The sequence below is a fragment of the Protomyctophum parallelum genome (genome assembly GCF_964188405.1).
Source record: "Protomyctophum parallelum genome assembly, chromosome: 19".
Lineage (NCBI taxonomy): Eukaryota > Metazoa > Chordata > Actinopteri > Myctophiformes > Myctophidae > Protomyctophum > Protomyctophum parallelum.
This window is the reverse complement of record NC_139717.1, coordinates 42,062,333-42,086,934: the sequence shown is the minus strand read 5'-3', so window position 1 is coordinate 42,086,934 and position 24,602 is coordinate 42,062,333. Positions and strand designations below refer to the sequence as shown.

Sequence of the window (24,602 nt, the reverse complement as noted above, 5' to 3'; positions counted from 1 at the left end):
TTAGCATATACATATACTTCATTTTCTTAGCATTTCAATGCAACCACTGATTGTTCAGCTAAATAGACAAAGGCAATATGCTGCTGTCAACCATTTTAAAAGTGCAAATTTATATATGTATAGATGTAGCCCAACATGTATACCCTTTGACAAAGATGAATGGCATTTAGAAAGTTGCTCTGGATAAAACTTCCTAAACTGTACATTGTAATTGCCTTCACAGAATAGCAGCTCCACTACTGGCTATACGAGGACAGCCCAGAACTGTAGTGGTAGTACACATTTAAAGCATAATCAAAACTTGTATGATGGAATTTCTTTTGATGATCTCATATTTACCTCTTCTGCAACCTGTATGTTGTCATGCTTCTTCTCAATGTCAGAGTACTTCTTCCAGTAGCCGTAGCAGTATGGATAGCGGAGGAAGAATTTATCAAATGCCTTCCTCACCGCTACAAGGTTATTCTAGGGGAGAGGGGGAAAAAAACAGTAGTACAATAACAGTTAGCTTAGGATCCTTCTGTGATTATGTTGTTTGATTTAACCCGTTTCACTCAAAAGACCCTGCCTTTTTCCTCAGTCTCAAGCCTAGCTCAGATCAAAGACATGAGGAAATGACTTGAAAGTTGAATTGTGGAGTTTTATTAAATAAGTAACTTATACTCACCGTTTGGTCAGGCCATAGTCTTGTTATCATGTTATGCACCCTTGACCTTATGATACCGGTATGTTCTTACTATGCATGCCAAGGCTCCATGGCATGAAAGCCTGTTTATTGTTTAGAGTACAGCCTGGTCCTGTGACACAAGCTCCTGTCTTATATTTTCAACAACTATGTTCTCATCTCTGCTTTCTGCAGACAACTGCTTGAATACTGGCTTGATAAACTTCTATCTTAAAAATACAAAAAGTGTCTCCGACTCCATTTGACGCAACATCCTGAGTTCAACATCCACAATTCCTTGACAGCTAGTCTTAAAGTTAACACAGGCCGACAGTCATTCTCACCTCTTGCTCTACATACTGAAGCAGGTAGACCCAACCATTGAAGTCTTCAGGGTTTTCCTCACAGGCCTTGGAGAGCTTTTCAAACTCAACAGGGACCTCTGGCTCTGCAGGAGCAGGAGGTTCTTGGAGGAGCGCGTCTTTTGATGAGTCTTCCAGCTCCATGCCATCTTCTGCACTCTCTGAGGCCTGGCTCCCATCTGGGAGGAATGATATTATTATTATTGTATTGCATCAGTGTTATTGTTGTATTGCATCAGTGTATTGACAGTATCATGTACTTTAGGCCATTTTGTTGCATGTAGGAAATGGATAGAGGGGGAACGATATGCAACACAGGTCAGAATCCAACGGGGGACTTTGCCATTACGTGGTCAATTTCACCATCCTGTCAGCTTCTGGGCACATTACGCTATAAAGGTGTTTGCTACTTAAAAAAAGCAGTAAGTTAATATTTTACAGAGGTTACATTTATCTGCACTCAGGCATATTGACTCTAGTTTTGAGTGTAGTTTCATGTCACATTGACAAATGTTAACAAATCCAATAGTGGGATACAATGCAACATCTAAAGGGCAACTTTAAATTGTTTTACATAGACCCACAGAACACATGGTCAGATTTTCACGTCCTCACAAAAAAGAACAAAAAGTCATCTTCCAACAACCATTTAGCTAATAGCTACCTTGGGCAGAGTCCTCTTCTACAGCCTCAGGCACTGGGGGTCTCTCCTCTGGCATTGGGGGTCTCTCCTCGGGTACTGGGATCATCTCCTCTGGCACTGGCGCCATCTCCACAGGCATTGGCGCCATCTCCATGGCCATTGGCGCCATCTCCACAGGCACTGGCGCCATCTCCACTGGCATCGTCTCCACAGGCACTGGTATCATCTGCTCTGGCAATGGGGCCATCTCCTCTGGCTCCTCTGGCACCGGGGCCATCTCCTCATCACTCTGGTCCTCCTCGCTCTGTTCCTCCTCGCTCTCTTGTGGAGACTCCACAGCTTCTTCTTCTGTGAGATCTACCACCGGCATCAAATGTGGCTCAGGTGACGGTGTCTCTGGTTCTTCTGTGGGCTGTGGCGGTAGAGGAGCTGGTGACAGTGGAGGCTGCTCATCTTGGAAAAGTTGGGCACTAGCAAGCTGGAATTCCTCCACAGCCTTCTCAACCGATCGCAAACCACTGGAAACCAGCTGCTGGTCTGTCGGCTGTTCGACCACATCATCCGATTCCTGGGACACATCGGAGTCCGAGTCCGACTCCTCTTCTGGCAGAATGGTGGTCAGAGTTTCAGGAGGAACCTGGTCCAGGGACCACTCGGCTGCCTGTGTGAGAACAGGGAGGTCTGGAAGAAAGCCGTCCCCGGCAGCACCCTCCATGCCAGGGGAGTCCCCGCTGTCCGGGGAATCCGTGTCCAACATTCCCGTCATGGGTTCGTCTGAGAGGTGCAGGTCTGTCAAAGAGGCCAGAAGAGTAAACTCAGTCCCTTTACATGCTTGAGACAACACAACATATTAACCCATTCTGACCTGAGATCAGATTCATACGAGGTTTCCGCCGGACACACACTGGTCTGATGAACCCATTCTGACCTGAGATCAGATTCTAAAAAATGTCAGTCGTTCTTCGATTTTTCAAAAAATAGCAGACCTACAAGCTCGTATCGCGCCACTCGGTGGCGCGATATGAGCTTGTAGATCTGCTATTTTTAAATAGCTAAAGCACAACATGATGCCGACACCAAAATGGGTGCCCGGTCAGAATGGGTTATACGTATGGAAATTTTAAAAGGTATAACCTTCAAGTCAAAACAGGGTGGGCCTAAATTCCCCTAAAGCTAAAACCTGGCAGAAACAGGGAAACAATGGCAATGTTTAAGTCACAGGATATTTTTTTGTAAAAAAAAAAAACGAACTAATTTGGCCACATAAATATTTATATATAATAATTATACAACAGAAATACACATTTGTACACAATTAAGAATTTCAATTCAAATGAGCTTTATTGGCATGAGAAAACATACGTTTACATTGCCAAAGCAAGTGTCAAAATACATTTGAAAACATAAAATGAAAATGGTTAAGACAAAGAGGTCTTTCTAGGCACGTTGCAGCAGCTGTCGCAACAAGTCACACTTGGTACTTCCTTTACCGTGGATGTGAGTCTGCGACTGGGTAGGTGCTAGCTATAAATAAGAGCTGAGCGAGCTGTTATTTATATAGGCCTACATGCCTGGCATTGCCTGCGTCCCCGAGCTGGCCTCAAGGCTCTGACGTGTTGAGGAAGATATAGAACCAAACAATGCCTGCATGCAGTCTGTTAGTTTCTAATCATATATATTGTTTTACCATTTAACTAGTTTGGAATGGTGTCCAGCATTAAAACAATGTATGATCCGCAGTAGTTTTAGCATATAAGTGTATATTTGTATGTCTTTAGTTTAAATGTTCAGGTGAATTGAAAATGGAGGAACCCTTATGTTATGTAAACAAGTGTTGGTGCCTTTTCTGGTTTTATCCGCTTTATAGCAGATTTGACCTGTACAGTACTACTTTCCTTGAACTGTACCCATTCTGAAATCTGTTAAAATAATTGAGGACAACAGATCTACAAGCCAATCGTGTATGTATTTATTTACACGCGTGGCTTATAATAGAAGTAGGCCTATTCTTGTTTGTTGCCAAGCGACAGGCGTACAAATCTACCTGAAAGACACGTTGGCGCGACGGAAAAGCAGGTTATTATCTGAAATGCCTTATCGGCCTACGTTTGATTCAATCAACCCGTCCCGAACTAGCGTTGTTACATAATAATAGCGTTCGCGCAGCTTTTTTAGTTTGTACCCCCTTCGTTTGGTAACGTTCTATTAACAGAGGTATTTTTGTACAGCATCTTAAAACCAAAAGGGGGTTGAACAAGCGAAAGCGAACGTCCTGGTTCCAGTGAATAGTCAGCACCCCGTTGGGTCATCCACGTTATTAAAGCTAGCGTACTAGCATTAGCTGCTAGCACGCTAGCATTAGCTAACCATTGCGCCTGGTGACAATTTGACAAACAGTGAAAACATTTCACGCCATTAATTTAAAGAAAGGTCACTTGTGACTGAATGCATTTGTTTCAGAAACGTACCTGTATCTTCCATGAAATTTCGCTAGAACAATGAAATTATCTCTAATTTCAATTACTTTATATAAAAAGCAACAACCCGACCGCAACTCTTCATGCTCAACAATGCTACAACTTGAAGGACTGCCAGGAGGAGGAACCGAGGAAGAGTGTTGCCACTTGCCAGGTTGTGTGAGAGAAATAAGTAACCCGTCTATGAAAGAAAAACAGAAGCGACCATGTACCGGTATTTAAAAATATAATATACACAAGCTCACGTTGTGACCGATTGCAACGCGTTGTGAGCTTGTAGCTCTGCTCATTAAAAAAAAGGGAATAATTTAGAATATTTTTGAAACATTTTAACAACACAATTCAGATGAGGGGGGTCCTTGGAGTTGGATAATTAATTACATATTGATTTGAGTGGTCCTCCTGGACATTTAGGAATCTACACCAATATTTGCAAGCAAGCAATTTTACATAAATAGAATCCCAAATACGCTTATAATAAGGGGACATGGCAACACTGAGTCTGAGGAGGAAGCTTCGTTGTATGGAGGGGTGAAGTTTGCCTTTCATTTTTTCTAGCAGGCATATGTAAAAGTAGCACGGGTCGTAGAGTAGACTAGAGGAGCCTTGAATAATATGAGAAGAAAAATCATCATTATCCTACAGCCGACGTCTACCATGAGTCATAGAATTACGGTATTGCAATGTAATGTACGTATTTTTAAGCTATAAAACAACGTTTTAAAAAATGCCTTACAAACGATAAAAAAGGTCACATAATGTACTCTATGTCAAGGACAAGGATTGCATAATTTCTGGGTGCAACTCATTATGGGGTATCCCCTTAGAGTATATACTCTATGGGTATCCCACATGATTTTTGGGTCCCCCCCCCCCCCCCCCCCCCCCCCCCCCGCCCCCAGATGACATTAAAGTGACAATTTGCCAAAAAACATTGTCCAAATTGAAATAATATAAGAAAGAGGCCAAAGATCTACAAGGCAGTTGTTGTGAGCTTGTAGATAAGCTATTTTCACAATAGCCTATTTCTGTGGAACGTCAAACTAAATCTAATGCTTCAACTCCTACAATTCCAGTGCTGGAGGTTCAAATATGATTATTTTTTATTTTGTCTAATCGAGTGTCAAGGACCTTGACCACGGTCCCCCATTTGAAAGAGGCAGGGAGGGACCAGGCAGGGATGGGTGCAGCTAAACCTAACCTTAACCCATGTCTAACCAGTGACTACTAGTCTAAACTAAGAATGCACCCCGGCAGGGACTCCCATACAAAGGTTGTTATTTTATTTTTAAATAGCAGATCTACAAGCTCACATTCCATTATGCAGCTTTTGTGAGCTTGTATACAGACCCCCAACTCTTGGACAGCAGGTCTTTCCCCAAAAATATAGAAAGACAGAAAGAAGAATTTTTCTGCTGACATCTCTATAACTTATGTGTATGACACAACAGGCTTGTAGGCCTACTGTAGAATTCAAAGACTATGGAGGAACCATTTTAAAACGTCAGACTAAAAAAAAATGTTGCAGGCCCTAACTAACTTTATAAATATGGAAAAAACTGTGTATTTATTTTGACCTTCATGCTGTAAAAGGAGGATACATCCAAGCTCCTTGGAATTCAAGCTCTCAAGCTCTCCTCTGACCTCTGAATCTGATGATGGGATGCACAAGTTCCGTTTATGCTGAAGGCTCAGCCAAGGGCTCATTATTAAAGAGTGCGGCCATACAAGCATGTCTCCCCTCAGATGTTTTACATTTTACAGTACCTGACCTTCATCAGACCAGTGCCATGCTTCACCTGTTTGGGAAGGCTTCCCCAAAGAAATGTATCCAGGATGTGGAAAATCTGACAGATGGGTGCCGCCACATTATTGGGATACGGACAGATTCCTTCCCTACACTGGAGGCGAGGAGAGAGGAGGATTTAACCAGGGCATGTCTCTTTCTGCAGAATAGGTGGAACAATAGAGTGTTTGTTCAGTTACATGGATCATCCCATCTCAATAGAGCCCTGCTTTTGTAAACAGAAAATACAGATGTTTCAGGTCAGGATACCAATTTCATCCAATCAGGAGAGAGAGAAGTCAAAATCATGTGCATGGTGTCAAAACTTCGTCACAAACACAACTTCCAGTGAGGACAGACTGTCTTTCCACAGCTACAGGAGGGAATACTGACCCAGACCACTGGAACCTGCTGCTGACTCTGTCAGCTGAATGGACTTTAACAACAACCACCATTCACAGTGAAAGTAAACTTCAGGAAACATTGAGGGGGGAGTGTTACCGACTGACTTCCCGTCTTGAGTGTTTGTAGCTTCACTCAGAGACAACATTTAGACTAGTGTGTGTTCTGTAGGAGTGTAGGGCATCATAATGATGATGAAAGCATAGGAAGGAAGATTAATATTATAGGCTCTTTTCAGGATTACAGAACTGGGTCTCGGCCCAAGAACTCAAGGAGCCCCTAAGCCAGAACCTTTGTGAATAACAGTAACAATTGTTAGTTTATCAACTATTTGCATATTGTAACAATATTGTTTATGGTCTTACATCAGACTACATTTGAGAGATAAATGTGCAGACCTCACTGAAGCACACCAGTATTGAAGGACAACACTGACACCTAGAGGGAGATTCAGCAACTCATTGGTACTTGTCATGGCTATAGAACAGTATTTTTGTGAAAATATATTAAATCCATTCATCATGACACAATAAATTACAATCATTTCACTTGTCACTTATCTTTTATGGGACCACACACTTTGATATTGTTTTCATTAAAATAATTGGCCTAAATAGCTTTATTGCCTCCATAGCCTTGGGCAGAATCGTAGAGCTAGAGCTAGATTTTCCTGCTCTACCTGCTCTGAGACTGTGTGCAAATAACACATGCATGACCATTTTCATAGAATGTTTCCGAGTGCAATACACCTTCCAACCGATCGGATTGTGCAGTTGAAAGCATAAGGAGGAAATGGTTAGATGATTTTCATTGAACAATAAAGAAAAGCAGATCTACATCTTCTCAATTAGAAGCGTTTTGGGCTCCTTTATGCTGCATGACATGACACATCGTACGGTATTGTATAAAAACAAAAAGGGGTTCAAGGGGAAAGAAATTACATTTCACATAGGCAACATCCATTCAAAATGGCATTTCTAGTCTTCATGACAAACTTTGGACACCACAGTGGCTTCGTTTCAACAATAAAATCAATTTATTAAGTCTCAAAAACAGGTGTATTGTCTTTACAGTCTACATGCAAAGGGCAGAAAACACAACGTGGTTCATTTCTCAGAGTGCCTCATATGTACAGTATTAACAAGCATCACATGTTGGCCATGCAAGAAAGGACAATCATAAACACATTTTACCTCTTCTTTAACCAAGGCCATACAAATTTCCTTGGCCGTTTAAAAGATTCTTTGCCCATAAAACAGTCAATGGATCAGGAGAGACATGGGCAGCCGGAATGACCATCCGCTGGTCTGTTGACCGAAACGTCAGCAATAAAGTTTGAGATTTTGACTGTGTGGGAGTTTTACTCCGTCCATTCAAGATTGACTTTTTATCCGATGATCCCTGTTGAAGTTCGCCAGTTGTGCCAACATTTAAATTGACTAACAAACATTTAAATTGACTAACAAACATCAAGACAACTGAAATACAGTGGCATGTATGATCTTGTGAAAGCCAATTGATTGTTGAGGCAATCAGAGCTCCAAAACTTACATCACACACACACACACACACCACACACACACACACATGTGGTGATCAGCTATAGAAACCAACCAGTGTACCATGGGCTATGAGAACTTTTATTTTCTTTAAGTGCAAGTGATTACGTGCATCTGTTAAACAGTCAATTAAGTTTGCATGGCCTAACATGTCAAATAATAACGTACTGTAACAATAAATGAGACAAGGCAGAAACAAACCAGGCAACCTGGCAAAACATAATCAAAATAAAAAAAAGGTAGTTGAACTCTTATCTTTCAAGCATGACCACCTAGTGACAACCCAGCCCACCCCCCTCCCTCCCCTTCGCGTATTGCATGCTGGAGAAGCCTGGTCTGCTAATCCACAGCCACAAGCTCGACTTCAAAAATGAGTTTTGCGTTGGGAGGTATTCTGGTGGAATCTGGGTTAAGGAGGCAAACAAATTCTATGTGCAAATGCAACAATAAAGTTATGTCAAAGCTACTTCCACTTCCATAAAGCACATTTTACAACTCAAAGTTTACAAAGTGCTCGACAGAAGAATAAAACTAAATACACTGTCGCTAAACACAGACAGTTAAGAACAGAGTGGATGTGCTTCTTTCTTATTGCTGGGGAAACTTAACAAAATGTTAAACAAAGAGTGAGGGTCAATATTTGCTTAAAGCAGGAGGTGCCAACTTAAACAAATTAAGTACAGTACTTACTTAATTGTTACTTTCCACGACTGGTCAAAAGGATACTTTGAGTCAGGAACACCCTTCTTTCCATAGGCCCACTCTGGCTCGATCTCCAGTCTGGCCGTTTCTCCCCTGCTCATAGTTAGGATGCCTTCATCCCACTGTGAAAACATATATATATTTATATAATTATTGACATCAAGAAAAAGGTGAGCATTGTTGAAACTTGTAGAAGGCCAAATTGTGGCCAAAATGTTGTACCGACACTTTGTGTCAAGTACAATGTACAGAGCAAAGCGTTTTGCAGATTTCTTGTTTTTGATGAGCCATTGGTTACAATGATTCGATCGTTGGCATTAGCCCTTATGGTAGATGGAGCAGACCGGAGGGTGTCGCTAAATGATGAGCAACCCTGGGGAGAGGGGGTACTGTGCGGAGTGTCCAAGTGCCAATAGAGACGCAAAGGAAAGGCGTTTAGAGACGAGTTGGTAGCAACGATTAAAGGCAAGGCGGCCCGGCACATCGAAAGAGACCGTTGTGAGGTTGTAGGTCTGCCAGTATATGTGCATGACACACAAAGTATGAATCAGGCATAAATGATTTGGACCAGATAGCTGTAAACTTCAGGGCAGAAGCCAGGATGAGCTGCCGAAACGACTTACTCCTCTGATCACGTGTCCCATGCCAATCTTGAACCTGAGAGGCTTGCTCTGCTTCTTCTTTCTGGCCGCTGCAGACAGTGAAAGGTGGAGAACGATTAATTACAGGGAGGGGCCATCGTCACAAGGGAAACGAGACTGCAAAGATCAGGAGTGTGAGTTTTGCACATTTAAGATTGGTTGTTCTCTGTAGGAAAAAGCTTTCGCACAACTAGAAATCAGGCGTATGCACAAGTGCGTAGGCCAGTGGACAACTGGACATCAATGAAAGGAATGAAAATACACCTGCACACTTTATCTGCTCAGTACATGAGTATTTTCTTTTAATAATGCAATGTTTTATCCCTCCGGACCTTCAGGCATGATTGGTTGTTCTCCACATTCAACACAACATGCAAGTATTTTGTACTTCAACACAACTGCTTATGTCGCACTAACAGGCCCATAATTAAGATAGAATACACAATTTGTAGGCCGATAATTATAAACATGGGGTAACAAAACTAAGGTTGAGACAGTAACTAATATATCCCCCATGGCATTCACATAAAATGTACAGTGAGACATATATAAAAGAATAGTTTCTAGATGTAGGTGGTGTCCGGTTGTCATACTTGAGGGAATGTTTGTGTCGAATACGGTTCCGTCCTCCAAGCTTCCAGTGTACCAGCAACTCACAGTCTCGCCTTTCTTTGGATAGTTGGTCTTGTCGCCTTTCTTCAGCACCGACTTGAGGAACTTGGGTGGGCCCTGGGAAAAGCAACGGCAACCTTACATTTGGATGTTTTCGCAAACCACAGTGCAGACGGGTGAAATCAGCCCTCAACGGCTTCCGTCAGAAATATCCTCGCCCCATAGGGGCAAGGCTTCACTCCCTAACTAGGCGGGGCTTTTCTTTTTTACACAAGTTGGGCGTTGTCATAATCTGTGTTTGAATCCGGCTTACGCCACTATTTTTGCTAATTTGCTATATTTTGTTAAGTTTTAGACCATGACAGGTGAAGACTGAGGCGACGGAGTCCGAGATACATGGCCGGTTAAGGGCCGATTCATACTCCTATTTTAGAGCCGAATAAAAGTTCGGTTCGGCGCTGAAGAGCCTACAATTTGACGTCATTTGAGGTTCGGGGGGGGGCGGGTACCGTCCTAAAGTCGGCTCTTCGGTGCTACTGAAAATTTCTGACGAGCCGAAATCATTTCGGCACTACAGCGCCGAAACAGCGGTAAAATAGGAGTATGAATCGGCCCTAAGTCTGGGGTTAGTAATGTCCAACATACAGTACATACGTTCACCCGAGGCTTTGTGCGGTGCCACTCAAAGTGAGTGGTTTGGGCTTGCTGGATGCATGGGCCAACCCCTAGTATGCATGTCAGAAGCAGTTGAACGCTGATTTCACCCCTGTGCGCCGAGTGTCAGATAAAAGTATGAGCAGTGGTTCTCAAAGCGAGAAGGAGGTTCCAGGGAGTCTCCAGCTAAATTACTAATAGTCTAAACCAAATGGACCCTTAACTCAAGATTGCAGTGTACAAATGGGAACAAATGGACCCTTATGATCCATTTGCACACTCAAGCACTATGGGGTCCATGCCCTCCCTAGAGACTCAGTAAACCAAAATGGGGGTGCTTAAAATATAAAAGTTTGAGAAAATATTATGGAATTTGACCGTGTCCTCTGTGATATATAATTACTATATACACATCATGTTCATATGTACGTGTGTGTATATTTATGCCATCTCAAACTTTGACCAGACTAGTACCTCATACACGTCCTCTTTGACTTCCTCTTTGACGTCATCATCCACTTTCACAGCTTTAAGCTGCTCAGAAACATCTTCAACTGGATCAGTGCCTTTGAATTTCTGAAAAGTGAGACAGTGGAACCATGCACAAAGTCACACTTGCATCAGCTGTGCTCACCAACTTATATCCATATCCTGATATTATGATGTAGTAGAGGTATGCAAACCACCCACCCCAGTGCAATAATCTAGGGTTGCAAACTTGCAACAGTTCATTGAACCAATAACTTTAATCCATTGCTTTAACAATATTAACTAATTACTTAAAAAAAAAAAAATTACTTAGTTAAATAGATGTACAAATTCACAAAGCATATATATATATATATATATCACACCAATCATTTAGCAAGGATTGATTTCTCAAAATATAGTCACCAATTGACCAATTTTATCAACTGCCACCCTCCCTCCCTTGTCCTCATGTGGCCCGGCCAGGCCAGTACAGGGGCTAAGCTAGAAGGTGCAGCACCTCACACATGGCACATTCTCTTTCTGAATTCACTGTGCCCTAAAAACAATATGCTGACTTTCACTTTCTACATCAATACCACACTAAAATCAACGCATGCACTTAGTCACCATCCATGAGGTGAATCTTACCTTGGTCTCAAACAGCGCGTTGTAAGAAACAATAAGTTGATCTTTAGTAGCCGTTTTGGCAACATTTTTTATGTTTCCCATCAACTTCTGCTCCGCAAGAAACTGGAGGAGAAGGGGGGAATTTAGAAGGTAAATTAGCCCCATTTTATACTTCGAACAATAACGATTTTAATGTAAACATTGTGGAAACATTTCACTACACCGACATACACAAATTAGGGACACCAGGTTTAATGTGTGGCTAACGAAAGATCCAAGACAAGAACATATCTTGATTCTGCAGCATTGTTCTCATTCATAGCATGCCGTTAGCTACATGCTAGCTAGGTGCAGCAAGCAATGCGGCGCAAAGCCTTGCGGAAATCTCCAGCCTTGCGGCAGATCTCCAAACTCACAGCACGTGGCGGACGGCACGCGCTGTGAGCTTGCAGATCTGCCATTTTCGGCGCCGCTGCCAGTCATGTTCCACCATGCAGGTTTCTGCACGCAGCATGCTAAAGTGCGTCCCCAAGGAAAGATAAACGTGCAAAGAAATTTGAAGTGCTAAAACATACCGAGTGCGCTGCGTTGTCCTGAATGAACTTGATAATGTCCTTTTTGCCTAAATCGTCATTTTTTAGCTGCTCGTCGGTCCACTCTCGAGCTGGTTCGGCCGCCATTTTGGACGTCAAACTCAACTGAGGCCGGGCAGAGCGGTGAACTTTCACATCTTCTTTTTCTACGCTCCTACTTGTTCGGAGTTTCTGGTTGCATTTTGGAAGTTTCGGAGTATTGCTCCCCCTACTGTTGGTCCTGGGTGCTACTGCCATACTGATACTACTGCCGGCAGTGCCCACTGTTTATCTATAGGCCTACCAATGTATTTAAACACCATAGCTAAAACCCAGAACCTGAGGGATATTGGTTTCTCTACCTACTCCAAACTATACCAGGCTTGTGTCCAGTGTTGGATTATGTAGCAGGAGTGTGGGGATTTAGAGCAATGCGATACTTCCTGGGGGTACACAAATTCACGCCAACCCTGGCTATCCTGGGAGATACGGGGTGGGAAACTGGGAACCCAATGAAGTACGGTGGAGTGTGCACATGGTACGTCTGTGGAACAGAATACTATAGGGTTGAACTCTAATAGAATTGTAAGAAAGATTCTTGAGTGGGATATTTTGATCAAGGGTGCATGGGCTACGGACATGTATGATATTATTTCGAGAGAGATATTATTTCTTTCAAGTAGAGGTTACGGTAATAAAATAAATTATTTTTCAAAATGTAAAGGATAGATGGTGTAAGCACATACTGTGAGATAAAACATGTCTATGATACAGAAAACTATGTACTGTATAATCTGTCAAAAAAGAAACGATCCCTATGTGCCTATTAGAGGTGGCATATTGAGACAGGTAGATATGTAGGCACGGTTGAGGAGGATAGAATATGTAGTATGTGATCTAAACGAAATTGAAATTGAAAATGAAATGCATTTTGTTTTTTATTGTCCATTCTACAACTCTATTAGGGAGAGACTTTTTAATGAGATAGATCCAAATCATGAATTTATATGGTTGGAGGACTTCGAGAAACTGAAACGCCTATTTCAAAAGTAGGCTACACATTTTTTTCCCCAAAATGTGGAACGCCCTACCAACAGTCATTAAGACATGCAAATCCCTTGACCACTTCAAAACTGCTCTCAAAGGGCACCCGGACGGCTGCAATTTGAAACTGGCCCCTGTAAAATCTGAATCGCCCACCCACCCCTTTTCCCCTCACTGTAGGCCTATATGTTTTTCCCCTTTTTTAGTGTAATGCTTTATGGCAGGGGTCTGCAACCTTTTTGAAACAAAGTGCCATGTTTTTAGTTTCTGGATAGTCAGCGTGTCACTTTAATGACACCACACCACAATTCCAACATGTTTTGATTGTCCACGAATATAACCTTTTCCTTTGTTAAATATTCTTTCACATTGTTATAATGATCATTAGACTCAGAGCATAGCCCTCCTATATCTCCCTCCCCCAGTCAGAGTTCAGAGTTTTAATGAATGTAGAATGATGTGCAGGATGTAATTTACATACAAATATGAGTGAATTCATTTATTTGGCTAAATATTCTTAATTGTTTATTTACCGGCGGTAATTGGTTTTCTTTATGCCAGTGTGCCAGTGATCACCCTCCTTTGTGCCAAGGTTGGCACCAGTGCCAAAGGTTGCCTATACCCTGCTTTATGGTGTCCTGGTTTGTACCTCGCCCTATAGTGTAGGACAATGCACTACTCCTGAACAGACAATCAGACATACATCATGCCAGGACATGTACCCTGCCCCAGTAAATGTATATTTTCTATCTGTTATTTTCTCTGTTGGTTCCATTTGTTTGGGCAGCTGCCTTTATCCCCCTGGGAGTGGAAATGAGATAACAACCAGAGCCGGTCACGTTGTTTAGCAGTGCCGATGTCGCACAGTGGTGGAAAACGTACTTGCATTTTCTATTTATGTAAAAGTATGTAGAAATACTGCAAGATACTGCAATATAGAAATACTCTGTTACAAGGTAAAAGTCCGGAATTCTAAATTCTAAAGTTTTTGCATCAAAATGTACCAAAAGTAAAAGTATAAATGATGCAGAATGTCCCATTTAAAGTTTTCAAATGTATAATATAAATATCTTGGGGAGTGTGGAAAAGAGGTGAAGAAACGAGTGCAAGCAGGTTGGAATGTATGGAGGGCTAGAACTGCCATATCTAAAAATGTATTTTTAGATATGGCAGTTTTAGCCCTCCATAGTTGAAAACCAAGAGGTTGAATCCAGTGTGGTCCTGCAGTCAAGTCCTACCAACCAATCTCCTTGTCACTGTAGTAGAGCATGGACAAGAAGACAAAGAAGAAGCGAGTTCTATGAACACGATGACTGATTAATGTGATTTTGTTCTGCATAGTGCAGGCTATTGTATAGGGTGGTCCAACCTGGGTGGTCACTGTTTGTACACTGTTGCTTAACTGTTGGATTGTGTGACTGTGTGTATTTTGTTCTGTATAGTGCAGGCCATTCTATAATGTCACCTACATCTCACTTGTGCAATAAACACCCCTAAACTTGAGCAGTGGTGTGGTCTCTTACTAGTGAACCAAATAATAAATCCATGAACAAATACCTCCAGAAGCCTATAGAAAATATACAATAATACTCCAATACAATAGTCCACTAATAAGTAACCGGGTACAAGAACATTTGTACACGAAACAAGTACGGACCGGGACGGGAAGTCGGGAACCAACAAAAACAATAAATATATGGGCATCTGCTAGTACACATCCGAACATGTGCAGGTGTTGGATTGTACAGTTAAGATGATCCTTTTGAAACTTCTCAAGGGAACCTTCGAGGCCAATTCTAGTCTGGCTTGCACGACCAGGGGCCAAAGAAAGTAAGACACTTTTTACCCCCCTCAGATTTAAAGTCTGGTACTACACACCGTAGCCAGGCATTTGATCTGAGATTTAGACCATTATTTACAAAATTAAATTTGGAGGAGATGTGAGGGGGCAAAACACTGGGGGGGTAATATTTTGACAGCAGGAATTGCTCATAATTTGACCCCCCCCCCCCCCCCCCCCCCAGTATCAGGATGTATTAGGATGTTGATATTCATTCATCAGCCAACACTCCCCACTCACACACCGTAGCCAGGCATTTGATCTGAGATTTAGACCATTATTTACTAAATTAAATTTGGAGGAGATGTGAGAGGGCAAAACACTGGGGGGTAATATTTTGACAGCAGGAATTGCTCATAATTTGACCCCCCCCAGTATCAGGATGTATTAGGATGTTGATATTCATTCATCAGCCAACACTCCCCACTCACAGGTAGTACCCCCCCCCCCCCCCCTCCCAGAGCGGATGTATAGGGCCTTAGTCCTACTCCTCCTTCCAGCCCAAATCACACCTTGGAAAGCATGAGTGTCTATTTCAAACGGTGTTTTTTCATCAGCCAACACTCCCCACTCACAGGTAGTAATCTCATCTTGTGGTCTGTTGCTCAAATGCCAAATAAGTAATGGACCCTGATGAAAAGGGTTGAAAATCGCACTGCTATACAGTAGTGCTTGCAGCATCTGTCTAGATACCTTATTTGTAAAGTTATGCAATATTGGTATCTCTTACTTGGTACAAATGTGATTATATTGTAATGGTGGCAGTGGCACTGATTTGCAAACTAGCATGCCACGGGCACATGTGGTCACTTTAAAAATAGTTTAACTGAGATTCACTCTCTCTACATCGTTTTCAAACTGGCTTTCCCTACATAACCCCCCCCCCACACACACACACACACACGCACACACACACACACCCTTCTTGTTTGCCCCTCTTTTGATTTTTATTCCTAGTTTTTAACCTTTTAAACCTTTTAATTTGTTTTCTAATAAATATGTCTGTATTTCTTTCTGTAAAGCGACTTTGGGTACCTAGAAAAGCGCTATATAAATCGTATATATTATTATTATTATTATTATCGTCCTCAGACGAGCCCTCCATCGGCATCTCCAGATCCAGATCCTTGACCCTCAAAACATAGGCCTAGACCCTAGACAAAGTGCAATATTGGCTGAGACATAGTGAAAATAAAGTTTTCTATAATGGCGGCACTAATTTGCATTAAAATGGTAGCTTGGACACTGCCAACTTTTTAACATAGCTTATTCAAGTAAGAAACAGCAAGAAATATTCCATAATGTGGAGTCCGTTCAAACTCAGTGATTCATTCATTTTATTCCAAATGTATAGCTGATACTGACTATATACAATTTTCACCAATTGGAGGTATATATTGCAGACCTTTGGCTACAGAAAGAGTAATATTCAAGATAGAAAGGTAATCTTGGGCTCAAATTGAAGCTTAGGGACATGGGAAGTTTTCTATATACATGGGTGAGGCAGTGATATTCACTATAATGTGTTGGAAAATAACCATCTTTGTTGCTATTTGTTAATCGGACAGTATATTTTGTTGTGTTTCTGGGGATGATGTAGGTCATATATTAATGAGCTCAATATGCAAAGTAACTAGTAGCTTAGCTGTTGTGTAGTGGAGTAAAAAGTAAAGTATATTGTTTCTGAGATGTAGTGGAGAACAAGTGGAAAATAAAGTGACAGTACCTCAAAATAATTTTACTGAAGTAAAGCACGTGAGTAAATGTACTACTTAGTTACTTGAATTAGCACTGTTTACATCACACAGGTGATTGTTGTGTGACTATTGACATCCTGTGGGTTTTGTTTCTGTTCCTGAAAATGAACAAATGACAACAGGCCTTTTTGGACTAAATCCAGAACATTTATTGGACAGCCTCGATGCACCATCACCAGCTAATGAATTGAAAACTGAGTGAGTATCAAACAAGAGCCAGACAGAAATACACACTGTAATGGAAAACACAATACTCCAACTGTTCCTCACCATGGCCATTTTGCTTTCATGTCACAGGGTAAACCCAGATATACGGAGGTACGCGACGATGGGGCGGCAAGATGCCGCCTAGAGCAGGCGTCTCTTCCAGGTTTTTAAACAGCTGGTGGATGGAAATGACGCTCGTGCACGCCTGCTCTAGGCGGCATCTTGCTGCCCCTTATCGCGTATTTCTGGGTGTACCCATACTTTCATACTCAGGAAGGGGCATTTTGTTATTACACCCTCTGATGTACAGTAAGAACAAAATGGCCGCAATGTGAATATGGTCAATACATTACACAGTGGACAAGGGATGTATTGAGAACCAACAACAAAAATGCATCCTAAATGCAATTTAAAGACAGCACATGGACATGGATGAGGGGATTATGTTCAAACAGACACCTCATAACAGATCAGAACAAACAGGTAAGACTACATGTATGTGGCTATCTATGCTGCAGTCAATGACATGACAGGGAATGCAGTGAAAACATCAAAAACGTGCTATTGTTAATAAAATCTAACATGAATAGAAAAGTCTCAAACATTGCCAATCTCAATCACACTATACAGAGAAACCGCTGTTCACACTGCTGTAAATGGTCACACAGTCACACTTCTGTACATCCCAATTTCAATTTTCAAAAATACCAAATCAGGCATTATGTCAGCACAAAACAATCAACAAATTTAAATAAATAAAAGGCGGAACATTTGGAATAAGTTTGAACATTTTTAACAATACAATTAATACGAATTTATGGGGGTTCCTTTTAGGGACCCTCCTATCACAAAATATTTTGGGAGTCCTTGTTTGAGAACTGGTCAAGAGGAATACTGTCTTTGTGCACGAGAATGGCATGATTAGTGTGGTCTACTACTGTACCATCACTAGACACACACACACACACACACACACACACACACACACACACACACACACACACACACACACACACACACACACACACACACACACACACACACACAGTGTCTCTGGGGTGGTCGAGGTGCTACAATATAGACACTGCTATACTGTAAGAAGTTGAACATGTTCTTAAGAGGTTCTCTGCTGGTTCTTAAAGGTTCTGTGTACTGCAGCACTGATTCTCAACCTGTGGGTTGGGACCACCAGGGGTGTGTCGCTGCCTGCAAAGGTTGAGAACCACTACTGTATAGCACCATTTTTGCAAAGGTGCTAGAGTTATGAAGCATCTTTAACTACTTAAGCCCTATCGTCGTGCACTATTTTGGAATATTTTCTCTAATTTCAGATATTAGAATATGTTCACCTAATGACATTCCAAAAATAGGGACACCAGGTTTGAAAGTGGTTTAGATAGGTGTTATATAGCATCAAAAGAGGCTCCCCTATCATGATTATGAGCCAAATAACCACTTATAGTGCTATTTTAGCACCATTTTCTACAGTACAGGGCAGGCCCACAGCCCCAAACTCTCGGAAAAATACGTCAACCTTAAAGGTATATTCAGTGATTTCACTCAAAAAACCTTAGGTTTCGTTTTTGGCTGTGGGACCCAGCCTTTCGTCCAATCAGGATAGAGAGTCAAAAACGAAAGGTTTTTTGACCCCCAGGGGTTAACTAGGGACAGGGAGGAACTCCTTATATGGTCAGCACACTCTATAGTAGGGAGGATTATCACAACAAAACAAAAAAATAAGTGATATTTGAATTAAGTGAAATCACTGAATATACCTTTAACCAAAAACCTATGTGTAAAACGGCATAATAATGCAGTTGTGAAATCACTGCTGAGGCAAATAGACCACACCATAGATTTATGTACGTACAGTATATGGATGGTGCCGTTACACAAATCTTTGTCACTGAAGCCTGTCACTGACTATATTCCACAATCTTCGAATGCTGCATATTGTCTGTCTGCACAGATCATATATGGAGGAAGCATTTGAACATTGCGTGAGCCAGCACTCTGTCTCGAGAAACCCCCAGGGACCCCCATAACTCTGAGAGTGTACGAATGGAACCAAATGAACCCGTAAAGGGTCCATTTGGAAACCCCCTCAAGGAATCCTGAGAGTCCCTGGACGGCCACTACACAAATCAAGGTCTCTGTATCATTTCTACTCTGTGGCTCGACTTCCGCTTACAAAAGGGATGTCCACCGAGACACCACTGTGTCACCACTTCTAACCCTCGCTTGAAGCTTGATTACTGCAAAAATAACAGATCTACAGTAGCCTACAAGTTCACAATGCATTGCTTTTCGAAGCCTTGCAGTGAGCCTGTGGATCGGTTATTTTCAATGCGAGACACCCGCGTTCAATCAAGTATATTTTAGCTCGTATCATGCTACAGTATACTTCCTGCCACCTGCCGCAACACGTCAGTAACAGATCTGGAAGTACTGGCTGGGGGACTTGAGGGGGCTCTTGTAGCTAGCCGTGTCCGCCGGCGTGCTCTGGCCACTGGTCGTGGTCTTCTGGAGGTTTAAGGTGAAGGTTGGAGCCGTTTTCCGCGTCAGGAATTTGGCGCCCGCCCTGGCCTGGGGAGCAGTGGGCGCGCTCACCGGCCCGTGGCCGGCAGGCACGGCAGGGACCGCCGCCATGGACTCAGAAGACCCAGTCCTTCTTGTGAGGGGGCTCAGATAAATCTGCATAGTCACTAAGTGAATGTAAAATGCGGGGAAAAGGGTGTGGAACAGAGAGAAGGGAGGGTGGGTTCGGTTGTTTTGAGGAGCGGTTGGAGAAGGCGGAGGTCATTTGAGGGAGGGGTCGAACATGCAGGTTTGGAACACAGGTGGTATTGACGGATAGGTTCACATGGGTTGATGGGGGGCACACAGGTCACAGTGAGATGTGGACAAATATGAAGAAGGAGTATGAAACAGGAGGTCACGTCAAATGCTTCATGCTCTCAAATGACTTTCTATTGTTGCACAGATGTGGAGGTTGAGTCACGGTATGCGTTTCCTGTAATCATGTAGCGGTGGTGGGGGGATTTCTCAAGGAATGTTGAAGCCAGAGGAGGTATATGCTGTCAAGAAGGAAGCCTACCTTTGCACTGAGTCACTCGCCTCGATCCTGCACACAACAAATGCACACACGGGCGCACACACACATGCACACACGCATACATGCACGCACGCACGCACGCACACACACACACACACACGCACACACACACACACACACAAACAGAAGCAGACAATACGTTAGTTTATGTGTGGCAGCCAATACAATGAATAGAATTCACATTCATTTCATATCCATATTTGCACATCCCCAATTTATTTTCTGTGGCCAAACTGTTTGAAAAGTCTTTTCAATACAATACAATACAATACAATATACATAGCCTATTGTTTTTTATAGTGAGGAGAAGACCTAGCTGCAATAGGCAATGTCAGTTGTATGAAAAACGACTTCTATCTGACACTTTACAGCACCAGGGCTGAAGTAGATAGCAGCTGTTTCCCATTTCACTTTTGCCATTCGCTGCCCAAGGGTCCTTTTATGAAGCTGTGAACGCTGCCAGGTACTGACTGGAGGAAAACAGATTGCGAAGGAAATAAACTAAGTGTTTTCTTACCCACATTCACTGCAGGCTCCTTAGCCTTACTGCTGCTACATGGGGGGGGGGGGGGGGGAGAGAGAGAGAGAGAGAGCGCTCTGGTAAGTTTGCATCAGCATCTGTGGATTCTGCCCTTGCTGACGTCGAGTGGCAAATCGAGTGGCAAAGCAACATGCAAAGTGACTTTAACATTGTTTAATGCAACCAGATTGGACTTTTCTGTCTGGATGCAATGGGCTGTCAAGGCCAGAAAGTATTTTTGCCACTCAGTAGGCATTCCTGCATAACTTCCGGGTTTGATGATGATATCACGCGGATATACCCTCTATTGAACATTTTAGCAATGTTTGTTATTTTGCTTCCTTTTCTTTCGTCCTTTATTTTTGAATCGTTATATTCATAGGATTCTGTTTCTAAATTATAGCTATTTTTTGTTCCTAAACTCCCAATTAATTAACCGTATGCTCATAGCGCAGAATTAATTCATGGCTGACAAGAAAGACAGACAGACAGACAGACAGACAGACAGACAGACAGACAGACAGACAGACAGACAGACAGACACCTTTCGGGGGTTTTCTTAGTGGAGGAAGCTGCGGAGCTGGGCCGTGAGGCTGATTTGACAGTCTTGGGACAGTCTTTCCCACCCCCTGCAGAGTTCTTCACAGCGCTGAAACATGAAGCAAAGATAACACTATAACGTATCCTCAGTGATGTATCCTGAGGTCAACGGGGTTTCGGGTCTCGCAACATCATACCCCTCACTCAGGCGACCCAGCCGGGAGTGATCAAGTCCCGACTTACGTCCCAGTAGCTACCCTCAATCAGTCCCACTAGGGAAAAACCAGGGGCACACAATCCGTTGGAACTACTCCAGAACTACTCTGCCAGGGCTTGGAGGTACACTTCTGGCACATGGAGGGACTAGGCTCTGTGAGTTGTCTCCTGTCCGGGCCCCTCCTACGTCTCACCAGGTCCACTCCTGCTCTCACCAGAGCGAGGACCTGTGCGTTGCACCAGAGTCCCAGCACCAGACAGTTCATTCAGGAGTGGTGGGCAATGGTTCCGCAGGGTCATGGTACTGCGGTTCCGCTTGCTGCTTGCATGGACCTCCTAAAGGCCTCACCGAGGGTTGTTATATCTATTGCCTCTTTCACATCACTTCCTCTCCACAGGCGACACCATTAGTCTGTTAAACCAAATTATTGACATTTTTATTTTGTATTGAAATAGGGTTAGGGTCTTTTTGTATCTATATCTATCTATCATTAAAGGAGCACTTCACCCATTTTCAACCGTATCTTCATAATTATAATTGGACTTGACTCCTCACTAATGCTCATTATTGAATGTTTGATTCATTGATACTTTATTGATCATAAATGTACACAGTACGTGGTTCTTGGACGCACACGGGTTGGAGGGTTGCAGAAGGTGGTAGAAAGGTGGCGTTTTAGGTTTGGGAGACAGGCAGCAGTGAATGAGAGCAGCTAGGCCACTTATATAGGGAACAACCTGCCATTCAATCAGGCTTGATTGGATGTGCCTTTTGACAGTAGGCCTTAAGACATTAAGGCATTAAGATAACAGAAAAAAGGCCTGGAGACCTCCAATGTGGTCCTATTAGAATCCATTCATGTCTGTCTACTCACTCTGCGTCGGTGGGCTGTGGGGATTCCAAGCTAATAGAAACTACAGCCTTTCTCTTTTTTGGAAAGTGCACTGAAATAGAAACCATATTGCTTGTGCATTCATTAAAATGAAACCTTGTTTGAAATGAAGCGGATGAAGTCAGTGGTGTAGGCAGGTTTCTGAACTGCCCATACAGCCCTCCTCTGAGACGAGTAGACAAAAATGGCACCATGTTAGAATGAACATCAGTGAGGACTAATTCAACGAGGACAAAGTGAGTGAAGTGCTCCTTTAACTACTTGCAATCTGGCATCTCTATTTTGGTCATTGTAGGCTAAGTGGTTCATTAGCTCTCTCTCTGCACAGTTACAGCAGTGTACCCCATGATGTAGCAACACTACAGGAAGGGAACAGCAGAGGGAAACTATATCCTATCAAACTAATGACACGGAATGGAATGAATGGTTGCATTGATGGTTGGATCACTTGAAAGGGCTGCATTAAGCAGCACTACAGTGTGAAATAATTATAATAACCCTACAGTACACACATGTATGTGTACAGTATATAACCATATGCATGTGTATGTGAATGCAACATGTGTGCACACATTGCACGCAAGCTTTGCACGCACGCACGCACGCACGCACAAACAAACAAACACACACACACTTTATACCTCTTGGGTGGTGTTGGTGAGACGTCGTAGTTCCTGGCTGTGACAGCAGAGGGCAGTGTGTTGCTCTTCTTCTGGGGACCAGCGCTAGGGGTCGACATGGGGGGTCTGGCAGAGAGGGCCAGAGATGCGGGCCTGGCTGTGTAAGTAAGATCACACACAAAACACGAGACAACATGATACAAAGTATTTGTTGTAATGACAGTTACACCAACAGGGATTTAGTGGAGACAACCTAGTTGAACCTGAACTACTAATACATTTTGTGCGATCACAGCTTGCTTCTGCAGCTTGTGGCATGATAATTAAGCTATCATCACTACACTTTCATTTGCACATCAACATCAAATTGCAGAACAGATGATAAATAAATACTTTCTGAAACGTCTATGGGAAAAATGTATTCGAAATTCTCTTTCGGGCCACTCGATCGAACGGGGGGCTGGACTGCGACGCTCTATACACCAGTGCATCTCTCCTTTACCTTTGCCCGTGGACACTTTCCTGGAGGCCTGATGATGCTCCTCGGAGATGTTGAGTCTCTTGAGGACGTCGGCCAGCGCCATCTTCAGCATCTGGATCTCCTCCTCCTGCATGTGCATCCTCTGCTCCAGGTAGGTGAGACGGTCCACCACGTCCAGACCACTGGCTGCTGAGCTCCTGCCGTCTGCACAGGGGGGAACATCAGTTTACCCCATTCTGACCTGAGATCAGATTCATACGAGGTTTCCGCCGGACACACACTGGTCTGATTAACCCATTCTGACCTGAGATCAGATTCTAAAAATGTCAGTTGCTCTTCGATTTTTCAAAAATAGCAGACCTACAAGCTCGTATCGCGCCACTCGGTGGCGCGATATGAGCTTGTAGATCTGCTATTTTTGAATAGCTAAAGCATAACATGATGCTGACACCAAAATGGGTGCCCGTTCAGAATGGGTTAATATTACAATTTAGGCATTTAGCAGACGCTCTCTAGAGCGATTTACAGTAAGCAAGAACAACAGATGGTAATACATCAAATACATAGAAATATAGTCATCGAGGATCATGAGCAAGCTAAGGACCTAACATCCGACTAACTAGAATATCTGTACAATATACACTATAGAGTGCTATGTCTACATAAGATGCTATCTAAATGACATAAATTTGCCTTTGCATACGCCTGTAAGGTCGTCGAGGCTATAGAGGGCAAGTGCTAGAGTCAGAGTGCTAGAGAGATCAGAGTCAGAATCAACTTTATTGTCACATTCACAGGTGTAAAGGAGTGTGTGAAATGTCAAGTCACGCATGCTTAAAGGTATATTCAGTGATTTCACTTAATTCAAATATCACTTATTTTTTTGTTTTGTTGTGATAATCCTCCCTACTATAGAGTGTGCTGGCCATATAAGGAGTTCCTCCCTGTCCCCAGTTAACCCCTGGGGGTCAAAAAACCTTAGGTTTCGTTTTTGACTCTCTATCCTGATTGGACGAAAGGCTGGGTCCCACAGCCAAAAACGAAACCTAAGGTTTTTTGAGTGAAATCACTGAATATACCTTTAAGACCTGAGGCCGATACTACAAAAACCTTCTAAATCAGTAGTTCTCAAATGTTTCCGTGCCACTAAGTACCCCCAAATTGATATTATATATCTCTGCTGTTGGGAAGAAACGA

At 42.8% G+C, this 24,602-nt stretch overlaps 2 protein-coding genes across 2 annotated transcripts in view; both read right to left on the bottom strand.

The window, feature by feature from the left end:
• prpf39 (PRP39 pre-mRNA processing factor 39 homolog (yeast)) overlaps positions 1-24,602 on the bottom strand; it is a 130,091-nt gene that overhangs the window by 6,921 nt on the left and 98,568 nt on the right. Inside the window, exons 2-5 of the mRNA XM_083790149.1 lie at positions 4,138-4,242; positions 1,691-2,458; positions 1,009-1,205; positions 340-465 (exon numbers count right to left, since the gene is read on the bottom strand). Coding sequence (XP_083646275.1) covers positions 340-465; positions 1,009-1,205; positions 1,691-2,458; positions 4,138-4,150 — 1,104 coding nt within the window. The 5' untranslated portion in view covers positions 4,151-4,242. The remainder of the gene's footprint in view (positions 1-339; positions 466-1,008; positions 1,206-1,690; positions 2,459-4,137; positions 4,243-24,602) is intronic.
• fkbp3 (FKBP prolyl isomerase 3) lies at positions 7,348-12,316 on the bottom strand. Its single transcript, XM_083790151.1, has 7 exons — positions 12,176-12,316; positions 11,622-11,723; positions 10,977-11,078; positions 9,830-9,965; positions 9,219-9,286; positions 8,620-8,717; positions 7,348-8,287 (listed from the first exon to the last, which is right to left on the bottom strand). The coding sequence occupies exons 1-7, from the start codon at positions 12,278-12,280 to the stop codon at positions 8,233-8,235; spliced, it is 666 nt and encodes a 221-aa protein (XP_083646277.1). The 5' UTR covers positions 12,281-12,316; the 3' UTR covers positions 7,348-8,232.